At 57.3% G+C, this 22,340-nt stretch overlaps 1 protein-coding gene across 4 annotated transcripts in view; it reads right to left on the bottom strand.

Moving 5' to 3' along the window:
- SARDH (sarcosine dehydrogenase) overlaps positions 1 to 22,340 on the bottom strand; it is an 85,085-nt gene that overhangs the window by 10,965 nt on the left and 51,780 nt on the right. For all 4 annotated transcript variants that reach the window (XM_017949509.3, XM_031662419.1, XM_031662421.1 and 1 more), the window contains 4 exons: positions 19,949 to 20,042; positions 6,220 to 6,382; positions 5,398 to 5,566; positions 1,876 to 2,011 (listed from right to left, as the gene is read on the bottom strand). In XM_017949509.3, coding sequence (XP_017804998.3) covers positions 1,876 to 2,011; positions 5,398 to 5,566; positions 6,220 to 6,382; positions 19,949 to 20,042 — 562 coding nt within the window. The remainder of the gene's footprint in view (positions 1 to 1,875; positions 2,012 to 5,397; positions 5,567 to 6,219; positions 6,383 to 19,948; positions 20,043 to 22,340) is intronic.

The following is a 22,340-nucleotide window of genomic DNA, read 5'->3' as shown; positions in this document are numbered from 1 at the left end:
TGGACTTCAGATGTCCCCAGGCAGGCACAACTCAAAGCGGGCACCTGGCCTTGCTAACAAATACCCACCAGGCAGAAACTCCTTCCTCATCTCAGAGCCTTTTCCTTTAATGACCAGGTTTCCCTATCTTAGGAAGACACCTCTACTACCCCACTTGGGTGCTAGAAAATGTTTAACAACAGCTTTGGAGTAAGGCGGGTGTGACTGTAGCGTTTGCCCATTTCCATGGTGCAAATGCTCTGGACAGCCCTGATAGAGGGGCAGGAGACGTGCACCAGCAGCTCTGGGTGCATCGACTGGTTCCCCGGCTGCCTGTCTGGATGCCATTGAACCTCAGCTTCCCTGGTCACGTTGGTTATGGACCCATCCCTGACACTGGAGAAAGGCGAGCATTACTGTTCTTTGAAGAAATGGCAACGGAGCCTCTCCTCCCCAGCTCACCCCGGCATGGAACCCATAAACTCCGGTTTGGCTGGGCCCCAGGGCTGTGGCCCCCAGGACCGTGGCCCCAGGGCTGTGTTAGGAGGCCCTGCCCACGGTGGGAGCCACGCCATCACAATCCCTGCTTATTAAGACCCCACTCTGGGCAGTGGCCTGTATGACGGCCCTGCATGGTAGGTGAGTGTCCACATTTTATAAATGAGGAAACCGAGGCTCTAAGAGAGGATCCTTGTCCAAGGTCACAAAGCAAGTAAAAGGCAGATCCCAAAGCCTGGTGGCATCAAGTGTGTCCTGAGCCTCCCAGCTCCACTGCCAGACTCAGCCCCATGGGCTGCCACTTCCCCACAGCTCCACAGGACCATGGCCTTGCCTGAGGCCTGGCGGTGTCCCCTCCCCCTTGGGCCTTCGAGCTGGGCCTGCGCATGTTCTGCAGCTCTTGCTAAGACTGCTCTGTCTCCAGCCTACCCCTCCTTGTGGCTTCTCCCAAGCGCTCCCTCCCTCCCCGAGTCCCTCTATGTGCCCAGCAGGGACTCAGGCTAGAAGGTTCTGGAGCCAGGCCAGCACCTCCCGGCCTCACTTAGGGCTTGGGCCAAATGTCAGATCTGCTCCCATGGAGAGACGTGACCCTCCTCACTGGCACCTCTACATGTGGCACCAGAAAGATGCGAAAAGGAGGTGGAGGTACAGACCACCCCTTCCCCTTCTGGGGAGGCTGCCCACCCCCTGCCCCACCATCCCTGGCCACCCAGAGCTGTCCTGGGACTTGCTTCTGGGGGCAGTGCCTGCTCTTTCCAGCCTGCTCCTGCCTCCTGCAGCCAGGGACCAGGGTCACCTGGTGAGTGTGGGGTTCCCTGAGGTCAGGGGTGTCTGGAGTGAGGAAAGAGAGGAGGATAGAAACATGGGTCGCTGAGTCTGAGTCTCTGGTTGGTCACCCTGGGGCCACCCCTGCACCCCAGGCAAAGGGTGGGCCGTGGGCAGCTTGAGGTTTGGGTCTCTGGTGTCAGGAGCCGGAAGGTATCAGCCTGGCTGGCTGGCACCTCCTTCTAACCAAAAAAAGCCTGGAACCACCAAAGTCAGATTCTTCCAGAAAGAAAACAGAGAGCAGCTTTGGCTCTGCCCAGGCACAGCTGGGGAGTCCTCCACCTGCTGAGGCCTCTTCCTCTCCCTTCTCCTTCCCCCTCCTCCCTCTCCCTCCTCCTTCTTCCTCTCTCCCCTTTTTCCTTCCCCCTCCTTCTCCTTCCTTCCTCCCCCTCTTCCCTCCTCCCTCCTTCTTCCTCCTCTCCCTCCTCCCTCCTTTCTCTTCCCTCCTCCTCCCCTGGACCCCACCCGTCCTCCTCCCTGTGCCCGGCACACTCAGGGTGCAGTGCAGGGTGCTGGTTTGGAGCTGGGGAGGAATCAGCATTTGCCTCAGCAGGGCCAGAGAAGGCGACTCACCGGCCCACCACTGGGGTCATGGATGTAACCGTAGGCGATGGTCTTGTCGATGGCGAACCCGAAGTCGGCCCTCCGGACATGGCCCACCACTTGGCCGTTCCTCCAGATGGCCTCCAGGCCAAACATGGGTACTTTGCTGGAAGAAGCAGTAGAGAAAGCTGGGGCCCCAGAAACCACAGGGTGGGGACGCATCCACAGTGGCCTGGAGGAGAATGGGGGGCTGCATGCTGCCCACCCAACCGTGGCTCCACACAGATAGGGCTGGCCTACTAGGACCTCACTGGTCCCCAGAGCCAGCCCAGCACCTGGCCTGGACACCACGGCTCAGGCTTCAAGTGAGTAAAAGGGATGAGCAGAAAACAACGAAACCAAGAGTAGACTTTGCTGTTTCCAGAAGTGAGCCCCGTATATTTGGGAGAGCCCCTGCCTCCGATTTCCTTCCACTGCTCTTCAACTCCGTTTTTTTGTTTGTTTGTTTGTTTGTTTGTTTTTTTGGTGTAGTGGCGCAATCTAGACTCGCTGCAACCTCCACCTCCCAGGTTCAAACGATTCTCCTGCCTCAGCCTCTGGAGTAGCTGGGATCACAGGCGTGCGCCACCATGCCCAGATAATTTCGTGTTTTTAATAGAGATGGGGTTTCTCCATGTTGGCCAGGCTGGTCTAGAACTCCTGACCTCAAGTGATCTGCTCGCCTCAGCCTCCCAAAGTGCTGGGATTACAGGTGTGAGCCACTGCACCCGGCCAGGTTCTTTTTTTTTCACAGTACAATACATACTTTATTCAAAGGACTCTGCTACATGTAATACATGAATGCTCACCATAAAAGCTTTAAAAATTAAAAGCAGGAAGACAAAGGAAAAAAGTAAGATAAAATCAAAGAAAGGCCAGCACCCAGGGCTAACTGGTAATACTTTGTTGCCAGTCTGCAGACTTCTCCATGTGCGATGGGTTATCACAGCTGCAGCTGTGCAAAGGGGCCCCTGAATGGAAGGGCCGGGGTGAGGCTGAGGGGGCCTCCTGTATCCTCACCCTGGAGTCACTGTTTGGGTCCCACCTGTCAATCAGATTAGGATGAAGCTGGAAGGGAGGTTTTGTAAACATCTTTGGTTTCGCCCTAGTTTTCTTTTTTTCTTTTTTTTTTTTTTTTGAGACAGATCTCAGCTAGTCACCCAGGCTGGAATGAAGTGGCCCGATCTCGGCTCACACTGCAAAGCTCCGGCCCCTCCCAGGGCCTGGCCACCTGTCTCTCTGCCTCAGCCTCCTGAGTAGCTGGGACTACAGGCTCAGCCACCTCACTTCAGCTAACTTTTGTATTTTTTAGTAGAGACAGGGTTTTACCGTGTTAGCCAGGGACAGCCCCTGACTGCCATCTCTGATCTGCCCGCCTCGCCTCCCAAAGTGCTGGGATTACAGGCGTGAGCACCACTGCTACCGCTCCTCACTCTTAGTTTCTATTCTCCACCTGAGGGACACTGAGGCTCCAACTGCCTGAGTCCCAGAGTAGAGTGGCAGGGCCGCCTTCTGTGACGCCACTGCCATGCCCCTTCTCTAAGGCCTGTCCTGAACCAAGAACAGTCCAGAGCTGTCGGCAAGAGAGCAGCTGTTTTTCATGCAGCCTGACAGAAAACCCTTGTCGTCATGGCTGTCTTTAACCTGGCTTTCCCTTGAGGGCTGGTCGGCTCGCATAATTCCATGGACGCTTTCGACCTGTTCGTCTCTCCCCGCTGAGCTGATCCCGAGCTGGATGGTTGTCACGCAAGCGTAGAGCGCCCGGATGGTACCCAGGAAGCTACAGGACGGAAGACAGCATGGCCCTACTCACCTCTCCTCACTTTCTCACTTGACCTTTCAATTCTCCTTTCATCTTCCTTTCTCTTTCACTCTTCTCTTTACCTTCCTTTCTCTTTATTGTCCTTTCTCACTGTTCGATGGATTGGCGGATCTCGCCAGATTGATCAGATCGCACGGATTTAAAGCGGACGTGGATCTCGCCGGACGCACGGATCGGATCGATTGATCAGCCGGATCGCACGGATCCGCACCTGATCGCCTGGCGGATGTCCACGGATCGATCGCCTGATCGACCTGATCGCAGCGGATCGCACTGATCGGATCGATCCGCCTGATCCGCACTGATCTGCCTGATCCACTGATCTGATTCCGGATCGCAGATCGCATGTCCACGGATGTCCACGGATCCACGGATCGATTGATTGATCCACGTGATTTGATTTTGACGGATTTTGAACCGTGATTTGATCGTTTCCATCACCCCTCCCCTGTCCCTCACCCTCCCTCCTCCTCCCTCCCTCACCTGACACTCCTTTGGCTGCCTCCCAGAAACCTGGGGAGTAGCGGCAGGCTTGCAGCTGGCTGTCAGCTCCACGTCCACAGAGCCCAAAGCTGCCCACGTGCCGGGAGACCTGTGCTTCGGACCCCCACAGGCACCACGGGAGGCCTCTGCGCAGGGCCTCATCTTCTCAGACTGCCCTGCAACCCAAGGGGGACTCGGGTCCCTGGAATCCAAACTCTCCCAGTAGCTCAGGGAGCACCGGGCTCCAGCAGCATGCTCAAAGTCACTCTCAGTGGGGAGAGCAGGAGGTCAGGTCGACCCCAGGCAGAGTCTCTCCTTCCACCTCTGCTGTGTGACTGGGCGTGAGTCCCCTGCTCCTTGGCACCATGTGGTCTCCATTTGTAAATGAGGATGGCGGCCCCAGCACAGTCCCTCTACCCCCATCACAGGGCTGTGGGGAAACTGAACCAGAACAGGATGGGAGGTCATGGCGCAGTGACTGGGAGGCCAGGCTCCCTGGGTTCACCCTCCCAAGGCCCTCAGCCTAGACCTGCCGCAGAGGGGTGGCCTGGGCTTGGCTGCACCTTTCTCTTTTGAGACCTGCATTCGAAGAGCGCAGAGCCTTCCCTATCTCCCCACAGGCCCTGCTGGCCTGGGAGGGGCCCCAGGTGTGCAACCTTACACTGGCCTGGTTTGAATCCCAGCACTTTGGGATCCTCACACCTGTAATCCCAGCACTTTGGGAGGCTGAGGCAGGCGGATCACGAGGTCAGGAGAGTTCAAGACCAGCCTGGCCAACATGGTAAAACCCCATCTCTACTAAAAATACAAAAATTAGCTGGGTATGGTGGCAGGCGCCTGTAATTCCAGCTACTCGGGAGGCTGAGACAGGAGAATCACTCGAACCTGGGAAGTGGAGGTTGCGGTGAGCCGAGATCGCGCCACTGCACTCCAGCCTGAGCAATAGAGTGAGACTCCGTCTCAAAAAAAAAGAAAGAGCAAATTCTCTCCGCCTTTCTGCCTTTAACAGCATGTGACCTGGCCAGATGGCCTCTCTCTGGCCTTGATTTCCTTATCTGCAGTGGACTGCTGGGTGTGTTCCGGAAGAGCATGGCTGGCACATGGGAAGTGTTGGTACCAGGGGCTTTGACTGGGGGACTGAGAAGCGCCTGCCTGCCCTGGCTGTAGGCAGTTGCTTCCGGGTGGGTGTGGGACAGCGGGATACTCACTCCTCCACGGTGAAGCACACCAGGCGCCGGCGGAGGCCTGCGGCCCGCTGCTGCTCCAGGGCCTCCCTCCCCAGGAAGGGCACCGGTGACTTAAGCTTGCAGGTGAAGGCCAGGCCTGCCTCCAGGGGGCTGTCGTCCGGCCGCAGGTCTTCATGCCAGTGCCGGTAGCCTGTGGGAAAGGAAACCACCGGGATGGTGCCACCCTAAGGGGGATAAGCCCTTCAGGAGATGCATGAGGATGCTGCCTAAACCTACCGCCTCCAGCCCCTACCCACACTCTCAGAGCTGCTTAGTCACCTGGGCAGGAGGCAGGGGCATCCCCAACTCCAGAAGGTTCCCTGGGGTGACCCCCCCACTCCCCGAGAAGACTGCCCATCAGCCAAAGCCCGCTCTGAGCCTCCATCCTTGCTGTGGACAAGGGTCTGGGCTTCTTCCAGAGGCCACAGCACCTGCTCCCCTGCTCTATTCTTCACAGTTCTCAGAGAAACCAAGGCCCTCCATTCCAACCCAGCCTGGGCCTGCCCCCCAGGTGCCGGGCAGCACCTCAGCTCTCTGCGTCCAGGTGTGCGCAGGTGTCGCAGATCCCAACACTGCCCCTGGGGCCCTGCACGAAGACCCTGGGCAGCAAGAGGGTTTGGGGAAATGGAGGATGTCAGGCGCTGGGGTGTAGGGGAGGAAATCATGGTGTGGAAAGAAGGAAGCCGGGTGACAACACAGGGAAGGTAAACAGCTTCTCGGCCTCCAGGTGTCTCAAGCGTCACCCCCAACCAGCCCCTCTCCCTCTCTGCCCCGTGCCCTGTGCCAACCAGACCCTGCACTCACCTTTCTCAGTGCTCAGGGAGTCAATGGCGCGGTACCCTGCATTGATGAGGCCGTGCTTGGCACCTGCGGCCATCACAGCCCGGTACACAGGTATGCAGGACGCCTTTGGAATGTGCAGCTCCCAGCCCAGCTCCCCCACGAAGGACAGCCGCATGGCCCGGACCTGGGGGACAAGGTCATGGCTTAGATGTGGCCATGTAAGATGGCCGAGGTCCAGGCCCAGGCTACCACTTCCTGGTGGACAGCTCCTACCGTCACCATGATTACCAGCTGGCCCTGGGTCCCAGCCAGACTGCCACCAAGAAATGGGGTCTTGAAGAGCTGCTCCCTCCAGCTGCTCCGGAAATCTTTGAGGAGAAGTAGGGGGTCCCCTTTGGGAAGGGGAGATGGCAGGTTTGCTGTCTGTAGACCTCAGATTTTCTCCAGGACTGGGTTGGTTTCCTGTCTGTCATAACAAATGACCACAACTGGTGGCTTAAATCAATAGCAGGAAACTCCCTCTCAGTTCTGGAGGCTCAAAATCCAAATTCACCATGTGGGTGAGCCACGCTCCCTCTGCAGGCTCGGGAGACGTGGAGACGACCCTTCCACTCTCCAGGGAGCATCCTTCTGAGCGCCTCCACGTGTCCCTCAGCTGTGGCTGCATCGCTGCGATCTCTGCCTCGGCCCTACAGCCTCCCCTCTGTGTGTCTTCCAAGGACGCTTGTCACTGGAGTGAGGACCTTCCCTATCCCTACATAATGTCATCTGGAGATCCTGACCTTAATTACACCTGCAAAGATCCTATTTCCAAATAAGGCGAGTTATAAGGCAGGTTCTGGCGAGTTAGGATGTAGACATATGTTTTGGGGGTCACCATTCAGTCCACAGCAGTGACCTGGGACAAGCTTCTCACCCTTCCCTGTCTGTAAGACGGGGTTGGGAGCCCAGCTTCATCTGTTTCAGAAGCTCCGAGACACATCTGCGAGAAACAGGGGGAAGGCAGCAGCCCAGCTCAAGGGACACCACCCTGGCTGCGCTCGGTGGGGACACAGGCATCGGGGAAGGGGACAGCCAGGTGCCAAGCCCGTTGTCCGAGAAGCCCATCACCCACCATTCTGGTCAGCCCCGGCCCGGCACAGGGCTCTGAAGACAGCCATAGCCTCTGCCCCTCAGGACTCAGCTCGGCCGTGAGCACAGCCATGTTCTGGGTGGGGAAGAGGCCGGAAAGCAAGGCCTCTGCCTGGGACGCCAGACCAGGCTGGCAGGCAGAGCAGGAGACTGCCATTGCAGACAGGCCTTCCAGGTGAGGGTGCAAAGGCCCAGTGCTGGGCAGCGGATATGGCGGGAGGCAGGAGAGAAAGGCCTGTGGGGCTGTGGATACCTGACTGTGAAGGACATGGTGACCCCAAGCCCTGCAGAAGTGACAGTGCCGATTACGTGCTCGTGAGCTAAGCTTCATCTCGTCCCTCCGTGGCCCATGCAACGGTGGGAACACTGTCAATCATGTCCATGGGCTGAGGCAGACACAGAGGCTCCCAGAGGCACTGAGCCGGGCCTAGGCACACCCAGCTCTGCCGAGGACAGCTGGTGTCTTTGGGAGGGTGTGTCCTGCACATCTGCACATCAGGCTAGCACTTGGCTCCGTGGAGGCCACAGGCAGCGTGGGGGGCTCCTTGCACAGGAGACGTGATTTTCCTCACACACTTGATTCAGGTACGTGGCACATCCACACCCAGTAACTAGAGTCTGTGTCCTCACCTTCAGGCAAACCCTTGAACCCACTGACTCCCATGGGAAGGCCTGAGTGCTCAGCCCTGGGACCACAGAGCTCACAAAAGGAACGGGGAGAGCTAGGCTGACTGCAGGATCCCAGATAGTGGAGGAGCTGATTCCACCGCTGTTCTGAGCGGAAAGGCCCTCCCCGTACAGCTCCCGCTGGGATACATCTGTGGGAGGGAGGGCAGAGGCCGCTCTCCCAACCACAGGGGCAGCTCCTTATAAACCTGACACTTTAATCACATGGCCACCGAGGGGCTGGATTCTAAAAGCTTTGGAAACAGCGCAAATTTGCTCTAGGTTGCCATTTGCCCAGGCCTCTTAAAAAACTCAAAATTGACACAGAAAATGTACTGTTGACATTTCCCTGCTTCCCTGGTGCAAGCCGTAGGCCCCTGACAAAGATTGCCTTGTCAACGGGGTTCTAATTTTAGACAGCCTATGGAGGAGCTCAGGGCTCAAAGCCAATCACATTTTGAAACAGGAAAAATAATTTTTAAAGTGCACCTATCCACGGCCCTCCAACTGTGGGTCCCTGTTCAGACAAAGACCCGTCACCCAGCTCAGTGAGAGGGTTAGAGTTCACGGGTGGAAGGGAGGGAGTGGTCCCATCCTTCCTGGCTCCAGCAGCTCAGCGAGGATAGAGTCGGCTGGGTCCGGGTCTCCATCATACCCCATGCACAGCCTGGCCCAAGAAACAGTCCCTGAACGAAGGAGGAAAACGGGGGCCACACCTGCTTCCCGACAAAGTGAGGGAGTCTGGGGAAATCCAGGGGCCTCTCTAACATCACAGAATCACTGGTTGTTGAGGCATCTTGCATTTTTCTCCACCAAAGCAGTGGAGTGGGATCAGTCCCCAGTTCTTCCAAGTGGTGACCCACAAGGAAAGGGACAGGCTGAGTGAGGACATCTGGAACATGGGCTCCCAGTCAGCTGGGCTTGGGTGGGAACAGCATCTCCCAGCGCCCATGGGGGTCGGCCCACTCGGCCTCAGTGCCCTCCTCTGACCCATCAACCAAGGATGGCACGTGTGCACCAAGCACGTGGTCCCGGCACGCGGCCCTTGGCCACTTTGGCTCAGGTGGGCTCTGAAAGCCCCAAACTGCAAGATGGAACTCCTGGCCATGGATGGAGTCACAGAATTGTGGAAGATCAGCAGGAAGGGCCTCATGTCAGGTTTTGTTTAAACCCTTTCCACATCCCGAAAATTCCACGCAAAAAAACCTGCTGAAAATATTAAACGAAGTCAGCAAAGTTGCAGAAAGCGAAGTCAAATGAACCGTCACGTATGTGTTCACACGATTTCGACAAGGGCGCTTGAAGCCACTCACAGGGAAAGAGTCTCCAACAAGTGGTGCTGGGAGGATCCGATAGCCACGTGCAGAAGCGTGAAGCTGGTCGCTTACCTTACATCACGTCCAAATAGTAACTAGACATGGAACAAAGACATAAGGGTAAGATCTGTAGCTGTACAGCTTCTGGAAGAAAGCATGGGGAGTTGGAAATGGCCAGGGTTTCCTGGAGAGGACACTGAAAGCACAGGTCACAAAAGCAAAAGTCAGATGGAAGGACATTCATCACAAGCACTTTCGGGCATCGGAGGACACTAAAAAAAGTGAAAAGGCAACCCACAGGATGGGAGAGAACATTTGCAACCTCAGAGGACACTAATAAAGAGTGAAAAGGCAACCCACGGGATGGGAGAGAACATTTGCAAGTCTTACATAGGATAAGGGCCTTCTACCCAGACAGAATAAAGAACTCCTACAACTTAATAAAAAGTCAAATACCACCATTAAAAATGGGCAAAGGGGCCAGGTGTGGTGGCTCATGCCTGTAATCCCAGCACTTTGGGAGACCAAGGTGGGAGGACCATCTGAGGTCAGGAGTTCGAGACCATCCTGGCCAACATAGTGAAACCTTGTTTCCATTAAAAATATTTTTTAAAAAAATTAGTTGAGTGTGGTGGTATGTGCCTGTAGTCCCAGCTACTTGGGAGGCTGAGGTGGGAGAATCACTTGAATCCAAGAGGTGGAGGCTGCGGTGAGCCGAGATTGTGCCACTGCACTCCAGCTGGGGCAACAGAGCGAGACTCCATCTAAAAAAAAAAAAATGGGCAAAGGACTTGAATCAACAATTCCCAAATACAAATGAAAATGGCCAACAGGCCCAGGAAAAGATGCTCCACATCACTACCCATCAGAGGCACGCAAATCCAAGTCACAATGAGTTATCACTTTGTGCCCATGAGGATGACAATTATAAAAACAAGAAAAAGGAAGTAAAAAGTGTTGGTGAGGATGTGGAGAAACTGCAGCCCTTGTGCACTGTTGATGGAAATGGAAAATGGTGCAAGCACTGTGGAAAACAGGGTGGCAGTTCTTTAAAAAAAAATACAACTTCCATGTGATACAGCAACCCCACTTCTGGGTATACACCCAAAGGAATTGAAAGGAGGGATTCGAAGAGGTATTTGCACACTCATGTTCACAGGGTTATTCACAATAGCCAAGAGGTAGATGCAACCCAAGTGTCCATCAACAGAGGATGAACAAGCGGGGCATGGTGGCTCACACCTGTAATCCTGCTACTTGGGGAGGCCAAGGCAGGAGGACTGCTTGAGCCCAGGAGTCTGAGACAAGCCTGGGCAACACAGGGAAGCCCTGTCTCTACAAAAAATTTTAGAGTTAGCTGGGTGTGATGGCGTGTGCCTGTAGTCCCAGCTACTTGGGAGGCTGAAGGGGGAGGATCACTTGAGCCCAGGAGGTTGAGGCAGTGAGCTGAGATCGTGCCACTACACTCCAGCCTGGGTGACAGAGTAAGACCCTGTCTCAAAGAACAAAAACAAAAACACCAGAAACAGATGATGAACAGACAAAATGTGTTCTATCCACACAAAGGAATATTATTCAGCCTTAAAAAGGAAGGAAATTTGGACGCATAACACAACGCGGATGAACACATTATAAACACATCATGCTAAGTGAAGGGAGCCAGTCACAGAAGGACAAATCCTGTCTGATTCCACTCATATGAGGTCCCTGGAGTCACCAAATTCATAGACAGCGAGAGCAGAATGGAGGGCACAGGGGCTGGGGAGGGGGAAAGGGAGTTGCCTCAATGGGGACAGAGCTTCAGTTTCATAAAATGAAGACATTCTGGAGGTTTGTTTCCCAACAATATGAACATACTTAACACTACAAAACTGTACACTTAAACTAACAAACCAGCCAACAAACCAGCTCCTTTTCTTCATGGGAAACTGAGGCTAGGAACTAAGTGACCGGCACTTTCTCGACATCCTGGGCCACAGGAACAGAGGAGCCAGGGGGTGCAGACAGAGATGGGAATTTGGGGAATATGAGGGAATGGCCCCAGGCCAGACAGGAAGCTGCATCCTGTGTCCAACAGAAGGTCAAGGATACCAGAGAGACCAGGCGGGTGGGGAGCGGGGGGAAAGGCGGTACTTAAAAAGATAACGGTAGAGAATGTTCCAGAAGTGAAGATGGTCGGTCATGGGCTGTTAGACTGCAGAAAGCACAGTAGGTACCAAACGGGAAAAACACCAGCGAATCCCTGCATGGAAAACACTGGGGCATACGCAGGCATCAGAGTGGGCAGGGCGCAGAGCAGGTAGGTGGGGAGGAGAAGGAGGGAGAAATGAAAGAGAAAAAGAGAGAGAGAAAGAGGCAGAGAGAGGCTGGACGCAGTGGCTCACGCCTACAATCCCAGTACTTTGGGAGGCCTAGTTGGGCGGATCACTTGAGGCCAGGAGTTTGAGACCAGCCTGGCCAACACGGCAAAATCCCATCTCTACTAAAAATACAAAAATTGGTTGGGTGTGGTGACGAGCACCTGTAGTCCCAGCTACTTGGGAGGCTGAGGCAGGAGAAATGGTTGAACCTGAGAGGCGGAGGCTGTAGTGAGCCAAGGTCACCCCACTGCACTCCAGCCTGGGCAACAGAGTGAGACTCCATCTCAAATAAATAAGACAGAGAGGGAGGCCTGAAACCATGAAACCATCCCTTGGCGTGGCTCCAGTAGATGCTAATCTACTGTAGAACAGTATCTTTGAAGCACAGAGCCTCGAACATAACTGTCAGCCTGGAAACGCACATCCTCCAGGACTGTCAGCCTGGAAACGCACATCCTCCAGGACTGTCAGCCCACCAGAAGCGCACATCCTCAGGACTGTCAGCCTAGGCATCCTCCAGGACTGTCAGCCTGGAAACGCACATCCTCCAGGGGTGAGAGGAGTGAGGGGAACCGACAATGTTCTCAGATCCAGACAGAGTTTATGATGCATGATTCTTGTTGAAAGAATCTGTAGGGGATGCACCTTCAAGCCTGGGCCCCTGACCTCAAACTGGGTGCAGTTTGAGGGTCAGACCAGAGCAGATACCTGGCCAGGTGGGGGTTGAGCTGGGAGGGAGGAAGACCAAGGTGAGACGAACTCTGCCTCCTATTTAGGAATAGGTGCTTTGGAATCAAACCCATGAAGGGTGGGGCTACAGGGGACCTCTCCACCCATGGAACTAATCAGTCACCTGGAGTGACATGTCTGTTATGAGCAGATTTAGCTCTGCAAATAAAGGGTTGGGGCAGGGGTCCGTTGTGACAGTGTGGACATGGACCCTACTGGGAGCTGAGTCCCCTTCCTGCTTGGCCCTGGCTGGGGGCGAGGGCTCAGGACCCACAGGGCTGCCTGGTGCCAGTCTTCCCAGTGGCCAGGCACTGTTCCCAGCCAGTCAGCCTGGACAGGAGGGGAATGATTCCTGAAACCTGCAGAGCCACCTGCCACTGGTGTCGTTCGCTAGGGCTCAGACCCCTGAACTGCAGGTTGTGATGAGAGAGGATCCCTCTGGAAAGAGATCACGTGGGGCGGGGCTGAGGCCCATCGAGTCCCCCACACTTAGGCAAACATCATTACTATGACCATGGCTCTCTCCCTCCAAATTGGCCTGAAGACCCTCTTTTTGGAAGGTTCTGGAGTCAGACACTTCCAGGCCTGTAGGGAGTTCTGTGGGATGTCATTGGTCCCCAAGGGTGAGAGGAACCTTCGCCCTGCCTGTCCCATTCCATTCAGGCCACTTGAGTGGCAAGTGTCGGTCAGTGGGCAGGTGCAGGAGGCCTCCCGCCCTGGGCCACACAGCACTGGTACCCATTCTCGCCAGCCCCCACCACAGTGGCCAGCAGGCTCGAGGCTCATCTGCTGCAAGCATTCTAGGATTCAGACCGTGATCCCCCAAGCAGGGCACCTGGCATGAGGACTCGGGACTACAGGAGACCAGAAGGCCTCTGGTGCAGCCCAAGTCTCTCTCCGACCTCCTCCTCCCCTCCTGTCTCCCGCCCTCTTTCTCCCCCGCAGCAAGTCACAAAAGCCAGAATTCCTCTTTCCCCAGGTGGGTCATGGACAGTAGAGACCCTCTCCCCCAGAGCCAGCCATGAGACCTAGAAATACAACACAAGCCTTCCCCACCTTTCTGGGGAGCAACTGGCCCTAAAGATGTTCTCCGCCCACTTTGTCTGACTGTGGGTCATAAGGCCCTAGCTCCAGGGATCCTGCCCCATGCCTGGGAGTGAGGAGCACCTGCACGGAGAGACCAAGGGGGATCGGCATGGCAGACCTCGCCGGCCTCCCCGCAGTCCATCCCCACAGGCATCCCCTGCCATCCGACACCTGTCCACATGGCTGCCCGTTCTTCACCGACCCTGAGCACTGGAACCGTCTTCCCTGGGCCTCTGGGTCCCCCTTTCTGATGGCTCCCATGTCACATAAAGCTTTGATTAAATAGATCTGGTGTGCTTTTCTCTTGTGAACCTGTCTTTTGTTACAGGCCTGTCTCCCATGCCCCTGATGATGGCTGAGGGGAGGGATCACACTTTTTCTTTCCTTACAAGGGCAAGATGAGAACCTGGAACCGATTGCCCCTGAAGCCTCTGAGGCCCCCAGCTCAGGGCCCTCTGCACCCAATTCTGCATGAGGTCACTTGCCCCAGACAGAAGCAGCAAACCCGGGGCAGGTCGGAGCTTCCCACCACCCACTCCACAAACACCCTTGCTCCAACCTCCCCTTGGGGCCCAGGCACTTCACACTGTCATGGCAGCAGCTTAACCCATGACAGGGAACATGGCGCCCCAGCCTGCGGCCACCAGTCTCTCTGCGCTACATCAGGGAACCTGCCCATGACATTGGCTATCTGTCTCAGGCCTCAGCAAATCTGCACAGGTTCTGTAAAGCGCGTGTTTAGGCAGTGGCCGGAACCCAGTTGGTCTCTGACTGGCATGCCATGGTTATCTAATATGTGTGGGTGCAGGACTGCTCCATCCTGAACTAATCAAATCCTAATAGCGCCACAACTAGGACTTCTCGCTGTCAGGAAAAGAGATTCAATTTCCTTTCGAGCTGAAATTAATTTTCAGAGAAAATCACTTTATCGCTGTGCCCCACGGAGTGCTCCCAGCCCAGCATGCTGCTTCGTAGCAGGACCTGTCTTCGGCAGGGGCTCTGGGAACACGGTGTCTGGCCAAGCGGAGCTCCGGGAGGCACGCCGGGAGAGCACCGCCCCACTGGGGATCTTGCTGGCCTCGAGGCAGATATTTGGGGAGCAAGGACAGCTGGTCTGCTGGTTGCTGAGCAGACAATAACTTCTCCCCACCCTGCTTCATCCTCTAGCAGTCCAGGGATCGTGACAGCCTGGGTCAGATCTCAGCCTCTCAGAGAAGAATCACTGCACAAGAGCAGCAGTGCTTGGCTAGGAATTGCGCCCAATTCGTCTGGTGGTGAGGAGGGTCTTTGGGCAGCGGCAGGCGCCCACTCTCATACCCGGGTCCTGGGTCTGCAGCCCTGGCCCTTGTCCTCATCGGCCCTTGCATCTGCCTTCAACCCAGAGGTTCCGCTGACGGTGCAGGCACACACATTCCTCTCCTGCATCTGGTTGGCTGGAACTCAACTGATCGCCTATAAATACTTGGCTCAGGTCCACGCTCTGGCCCAGCGTTTCTTCACGTTGAGGGATATGTCATCAACACATTTTTAAGCCAGCACAAGATATTATTTAGGAGAATATGAAATTCTCCCTGAATTAAGAGAATCCAGAGTGTCTGGACCGACTTATGGAATGGCCCGGAAAGAATTTGACATTGTGCTAGACTTTGTGCTACATGTGGGGACACTGAGGCCCAGAGAGGTGTCCCGCAGACGGATGGGGCAGGATGGAAAGCCAGGTTTCTGGCCTGACCTCCACGGAGCCTTGGGTAACACGGACGCTTTGGTCCCAAACCACCCCCAGCATCTGTGGCTGACTCAACTCCCATCTCACACCTACCTGTGAGGCCGCCCTACAGGGGCAGTTGGCCATGGCCAGTGGCTGTATCCCCACCTGTCTTGCTGGCCAGGAAATGGGAAGGGCACTGTGTCCCAGGCTGGGGCCACCTGGGAGTACGTGGCCCTGGCCACTTTGAGGGACAGCCTCCCAGGTCAGCAAAAACTGTAACATTGACAGTAAGGGCCCAAAACCTCTGCTCTCCTGGCCCACACCTCCCCGGGGCCCTCAAGAGAAGGCAGAAGTCACTGAGGGCAGGATCCCTGGCCACTCCGTCCTCCACACCCTTGGCGGTGCCTACTCCTCGAGTCCCCGGCCCCATCTCATGGGAGCTGGACCTACTGGCCACCCAGCAACTTCAAGCCCCTGAGGGCCACAGTCGTCCTCCAGGCACACGCAGACCTGGCCACCAGGCCCACACTGGCCACTCCAGGCACACGCAGACCTGGCCGCCAGGCCCACACTGGTCACTCCAGACACAAGCAAACCTGGCCGCCAGGCCCACAGTGGCCACTCCAGAGAGCTGCTGGGAGGATGAGGGAGATGGATGAGAAGCCAGTGGGGCTGTGCTCAGTGCTGGGCATCAGGGTCTCTAGGTGAAGATGGTCAGCCCCAGCTCACCCCTAGCCTGTCCCCGACGGACCCCGTGGACCCTAAGAACATGAGCATGGGAGTGACCCCGCAGAACCAGCCACTCAGCCCAGGAGACAGTAAATCTGTGTGCACTAAGGTCATCCGTCTTCCTAAGGAGTGTGGCCCTGGGGCACTGGCTGTCAGCAGGGACGAGCTCCTGGCTGGGGCTGTAGGGGGATGGAAGCCTGCCCTCAGCACCGGGGCATCTGCTGCCCTGGTCCTGCCACGGGGGCCAGGAGGTGTCGGGATGGGGCCCACAGAGACGGGGAGAATGCTGGTGGGGAGCAGGTGGAGCAGGGGCAGCTGATATGGGCTCCCAGCCAGCTCGTCCACAGGCCCTGGGGTCAGTCCCAGGGCAGAGCTCCCCAACACGGGCCACACTTTGTTCTCGGCCAAGAGGCCAAGACGCTCGACACTCGGGGCCTTGCCCCACCCTGTCTGTTTCCTGCCAACAGTCAGTTCTCTGTGGCCATCTTTGTGGGACTCTCGGTTCCATGAGAACCCCTTGGCCTGTGGTCACCACTCGCCCTGCCCAGGACCTCTCTCCAGTACAGGCTGGAATGTGGCTGCAGGTCCCTTCCTGGGCCCCAACCTCACTTGGGGTCTCAGTCCATCGAGGGCAGGAGCCACATCTTCCATCCTGGAACCCCAGTCCAGCACCCAGTGGGCTCCCAGACAGCATGTACAGAGTTCACTCCAGAGCCCCTCAAGCACTGGGGAGGGAGAGGGCGAGAAGCACAGCACTGGGAACGGATCCTTGTTTAGTAAAACACTAATGCTTGACCGAGAGTCCCAAGTGGTGCAACGTGAGCTGACGGTGCTGGGAGGTATGCCACGGATAACCGCCATGGCCGGTGCATGGCGTGTTTCCTGGCAGCTGAGCCTCCTTACGCGTGCAGCACCTCCCTACCGCCTGTTTCCTGTGTCCCCAGGATCGTGCACGCCAGCTGATGCTCATGTCCCACCTCCCCTGTGTTTCCCCTCCCACCCATCCCACAGGCAGGGACCCCGGCCTAGAAAGCATTGTGCTTCTCTCCACTCTGCCTGAGACCTAGGGTAGCACTGGGCAAGCGAGCGGCGCAGAATACCAACGGACAGAGAACACCACCCCACAGAGTGACTCAGAAGGCCGGGACCATGAACCGCAGACACCTCCAACCCGGTGGGTCCAGCTCTACCCTCTCTCAGACCAATAGTCAGGGTCTATTGGGAGGATGGTGTTCAAGGGAAGTTCCTCCCGGGGCCACTTCCAAAGCAAAGAGGTGGGCCCAGTGTGAAATCCATGCCCAGGGCACTGGAGACGCAGCTGAGGGTTCCAAGCGGTTCTCGGGGAACGTTCAAAGGAACAGGAAAATAGTCACGACATTCGGGAGAATAAAGCAGTGTGTACAGACTGCAGGGGATGCCCTGATTACGTTTTAAAATCCACAGACAGTCACAGATGACGGGAAGAAGATAGCAGGCAACGCACTCAACTGTCAACCCTGGTTTCTCTGGGGATAGGATTAGAGGGGTTTTCGCTAACTCGCTGGCAGGCTATGGATGTCCCCACCAGTCCTCTGAGATGCCGCTGACCACCATGTCCCAGCCAGATGAGCTTCGTGCAGCAGCTCACCAGACCTGCCCACAGACCCAGCACCCTCGCTCTGAGGCGGCAAGGATCGTGCCCAAAGTGGGCTTGCTAGAAGCGAGCTCTGCACTCAGCCCCTGTGCTGAATCCTATGTGCAGTGACGGTTGGAAACTGAGCAATGAGCAGTATCTTATGCAGCCCTGACGTGTTTGTATAACACCAGTTATTTTACACCAATGAGCAGGAGACTGTGGGGAGAAGCGGCCCCTGTGACCATCCCTGCACCCCCTACACCCCCAACGCTGTGTTTGGCCTGGCCTGTTCCTCTGGGGGACATCATCCTGGAAGCAGAGCCTTTGTGTCAGCTCAGCGAGCACCTGGCCTGGCCTGGCTCCTGGGCCACACAGGTGGAGGCAGACCCAGGCAGCCGCGGTCCAGGCTTGGGGAGGCCGCCAGGACCAGGAAAGGACCAGCCCAAGGGGAGGGGAGGCAGCTGGAGCCGCCTGTCTGAGAACAAGTCCCAGCAGCTTGCTGGAATGGCCGCGCGGGTGGGGGCGAGGCTGCTGGGCCTCACATGGGAGGGGACGTGTTCCCACCTGGTTGTCTCCCCCTCCTGTAGCCAAACCATACAGAGGCAGCACCTATGCCAAGCCTCAGCAAGGTGGGAGAACCCACGGCTCCCCTCCCCTTCTGCAAACCAGAGCCCAGCTGCAGACAAAGCTGGATGCCGTGTGGACCCCGTGGCCGGCCTGCTGGAGCTGGAGTCGGGCCGTCTGAAGGCCATGTGGCCTGGATCCAGCTGTGCCGCTCTCTCTGAGCGCCCACCCTCTCTGGTCCCAGCAGGCAGCTTTGCACCAGAGGCAGGAAGCAAGCTAGACACAGCCAGCCCTGCTTCCTGCCCCTGTGCAGCCTCTGGAGAGGGGAGGTGAGAGCAGAACCGCCGGGATCTCCCTGGTCTCTGGCTGCCTCCTCCCTGACAGTCATCGCCACGTTGTTTATCTGCTAACGGAACCCAGCTCTGTCTCCCAGGACCTCCAGTCCCTCCGCAGGCCAGGACCTCGCTCCTCCCCAACCTTCCTTAGCATTTTCCCCACCCAAACCCCAGATGAACATACAGGAAGGAGAGACAGGGAGCTGCCTCCAAATGCGGCCGTGCACCCGCCCACCCCCTCCTGAAGGCCACATCCGGGTCACTGACACATATCGGGGGGTTCTGGGTTTCTTTAGCCGGGTGGCCCTGAGCAGCCTCTCTGAGCTCCATCTGGGTAACACGCGTCACGCAGGGCAACGTCTCCTGCAGCAGCAGTGCTGGAGGGCTCTGGAGGCCCGGCCCCCGCTGCCACTGCATGGCTTACACCCCTGCAAACAAGCAGGGTGGTCACGCACCGAGGTTCTCAACGGGTGATCCTGCCCCCAGCGGACCTTTGCCCATGTCTGAACACACTTGTGGCTGCCACAACAGTGGGTGCCACTGGCACCTAGCGGGCGGCAGCCAGGGAGGCTGCCACACACCTGTGTCACACAGGAGGGCCCCCAGAGCAGACAGGGTCTGTTCCACCATGTCAGTCGTGCTGAGGTTGGGAGACCCTGTAACAGAGCCTTCCGCGCTGCGGCAGGGATTCCATGGGGAAGTGTGCTGTGATGCTCGCGGAACAGTGTCTGACACACAGGAAGCCCTCGGCAAACGGGCTGCTGTGTTTACCATCCTCCCCTCAGCCTCGAGAAGTCAAAGCAGATGCCAAGATGCCTGTTTTCCAACAAGGAAACAAAGCCCAGAAGAGGGGCGTCCTGGCCCAGAACTAGAACCTGGGCCCCGATCCTGGTCTCTGAGGGAGCCTCCTGCCTGGGGCCAGGTCGCATGGAGTCCTGGCACCGGACACCACCACCACCATCTCAGAAGGGGTGGGCCCTGGCCCTCAGGATAGAGACTTTTTAGAGTTGGCAGGCGATGTGTGGGGTGCTCTTTAGGGAATGGCTGTGCTCCCACCCCAGCAGCCCCTCCTCCCATGCCAACAATGGCAGCTGGGAGGCTGCCACATGGAGACCTCCGGAGCTGGCTACTGCTCAGCAGAGCTCGGTCCTCCTGTTTCCAGGGGGTCACTCGGCCTCAGGAGGGCTGCCCTGCGCCTTTCAGGAGGGGATACAATAGGTGGTGATGCGGGCAGTGAGGCCGAGGTCACCTTCCCTGGGACTGAGTCCCTGGCACGACCAGGCACTGGGGATGGATGGAAGACGCTGTGACTTTGATCCCCATGACCTCTCCAAGCTGCCAACAGCCTGTGGGAGGGCCGCCTGGTCCCACTGCTCCCCTTCACAGTTGGCGACCGAGGCCAGGGAGGTAGAGGAACCTGCCCAAGAGTCCCCAGCCCCCAGATCCCCCAGGATGCCCCTCACACCATGCTGCCACCCACGACCCAGAGGACGTGGCCAGCTGGAACCTACCAGGTGCCCGGCGGCTCTTAGCAGCTTGTGGGTGGAGAACGGGAAGGCCTCGTTGCTCAGGTCTGCGTCCAGCACCTCCTGCAGAATGGCCCGGCTGCAGGCAAAAGCAAAGTCGCTTGGTCAGCAAGTGCTCACGGGTGGGGCCTGGGCAGGAAAGGCCCCGGGGACCTGCCATGAGTGGGACAAGTCTCTGTCCTCATGAGACAGACGACAATAAACATGGATTAATAAAAATACACCAAGACAGATGTATGTTCCAAATATACACAAGACGGCCACCTTCCAGCGGGCTAACGCTGGGGCTAGCAGGACCCCTGGGGACACAGACTTGGAGACAGCTCTGATGGGACTCGTGATTCTTAGATGGGGAACTGAGGCCAGAATGGTTATCTAACCACAGAATGCCCCTGAAGCCCACAGGCCAGGAGGAACAGAGCATCTGGGCCAGGTCCACAGTCCACATCCCCAGGCCCCTCTAGGTTTCCAACTCGTCAGAGGCCGGAGGGGCCTCAGCTGCTGTTTCGGTAGCCACCGCCTGAGAGAGGAGCTGGCTACGGCGGCCTCAGTGCTGCACAGAAGGGTAGAGTAAGGCCGGGTGCGGTGGCTCACGCCTGTAATCCCAGCACTTTGGGAGGCTGAGACGGGCGGATCACAAGGTCAGGAGATCGAGACCATCCTGGCTAACACAGTGAAACTCCGTCTCTACTAAAAAATACAAAAAAACTAGCCAGGTGAGGTGGCGGGTGCCTGTGGTCCCAGCTACTCGGGAGGCTGGGGCAGGAGAATGGCGTAAACCCGGGAGGCGGAGCTTGCAGTGAGCCGAGATCCGGTCACTGCACTCCAGCCCCGGCGACAGAGCCAGACTCCACCTCAAAAAAAAAAACAAGAGTAGAGTAACTTGCCCAAGGCAGAGCGGATTGGAGCAGATTCCGGCTTCCTCCCAGCCCCCTGCAGAAAGTGCTCTTTCCAGACACCACCCTGCTCTGTTCCCTGACCTAACCCTCCAACCGGGCACCTCGGCCCCGAAGTCCTCTGCCTGACATGGGTGTGAGACGCTGAGGCTGCAGACTTGGAGGAGGTAGAGAGCTGGGCTTAGCACCCAGCAGGTGCTAAGAGCCATTTCAACCTCCTGGGGGACTGTCACCTAGCGAGGGCAGGGCCGCACCCGAGCGCCCACAGTGCGGCGAGGGCCCCGGGAATGTTCCTGAGTGCTGGACACTCAGTCCATACTCGACAGTCTGCACAGACTTGCTGGGTCCACCCCTGGTTTATAAGCTCTGTGAGGGCGGGGGTTCGCTCCCCACCTTCCCCACTCCACGGTGCCCAGCACCACATCTACTCTCACACTTGCCCAAGTACCGGAGACCTCACTGGGGCCACAACCCACGGTCTCCAAGGAAGCCCTCACCTCCTGGGCACCGTGCCCACCTCCAGGTCTAGCCCTCTTGTGCCCCTCCACATTCTCACCCCTTCCCCTGTCCCCACTTAACCCTTTGTCATCCTTCAGCTCTTGGCTCAGCTGTCACCTCCTCCAGGAAGCCCTCCCTGACTCCCTAGGTCTTGGTCAGGTACTCGTTGTCCAAGGTCCCACAGTCTCCTGCCAGGGTGTCTCTCACATTGGTTGTACCCACCCCCAATGCACCCACCCCCAGGAGCTCTGTGCCAACAGAATCCCCCCATCCCAATGTCCCTGGCACAGAGAAGGCTCTCAGTAAATAGGACTGACTGAACACCCTGGCTTGGCACAGCAGGGTGAGGCCTCCATTGCCAGGAGATGCTCCCCCTTCTGTCCCTCTGGGGTCCCAGCAGGTGTTGAGCCTGCAGGGTGAGCTGCCCAGAAGCGCTGCTGACCCTAATCCCAATCGTCACAGTGCTGGGAGCCGCCACCCACGTCAGCCTGAGGTGCTCGGCTGTGGTGCAGTTGGCCAAGACCCTTATGTAACCACCCAGCACCCACGTGGTGCCAAGTCCTGGAGAGTGATACCAGCGCCTCAGATCTGACAAGCACATGCTCTCTGCAGCCCTGAGTGGCAGCCACACGGCAGAGACCCTGGGGCAGGAGCCTGGAGCTGCCACCTGGTCCAAGGCTTTGAAGGACTCTGGCCCAGGCGTGGGCTCAGCAACCTCAGGGGAAGCCCAACTCCAGGGGTCCATGAGCTTCCCAGTCAGAGGCCCCGGTTCTAGTCACAGGCCCTGTACTTACCCCTCAACCCTACCAAGCCCCGGTCCCTCATCTGTGATGCCGTGGGCCATTGTGAGGAAGCAAGAAAGCACACACAAAGCCCGTGGTGTTAACCATGACCACAGTGATGGCCAGTTCTGGGCTGCACGACACCGTCTCTCCCAGTCATGCAAGAATATTGGTTTTGGTTTGTTTCGTTTCATTTCGGCT

Source organism: Papio anubis, unplaced genomic scaffold (genome assembly GCF_008728515.1).
Source record: "Papio anubis isolate 15944 unplaced genomic scaffold, Panubis1.0 scaffold64, whole genome shotgun sequence".
Lineage (NCBI taxonomy): Eukaryota > Metazoa > Chordata > Mammalia > Primates > Cercopithecidae > Papio > Papio anubis.
Note: the sequence above shows the minus strand (reverse complement) of the source record. Positions and strands in the feature narration are given on the sequence as shown.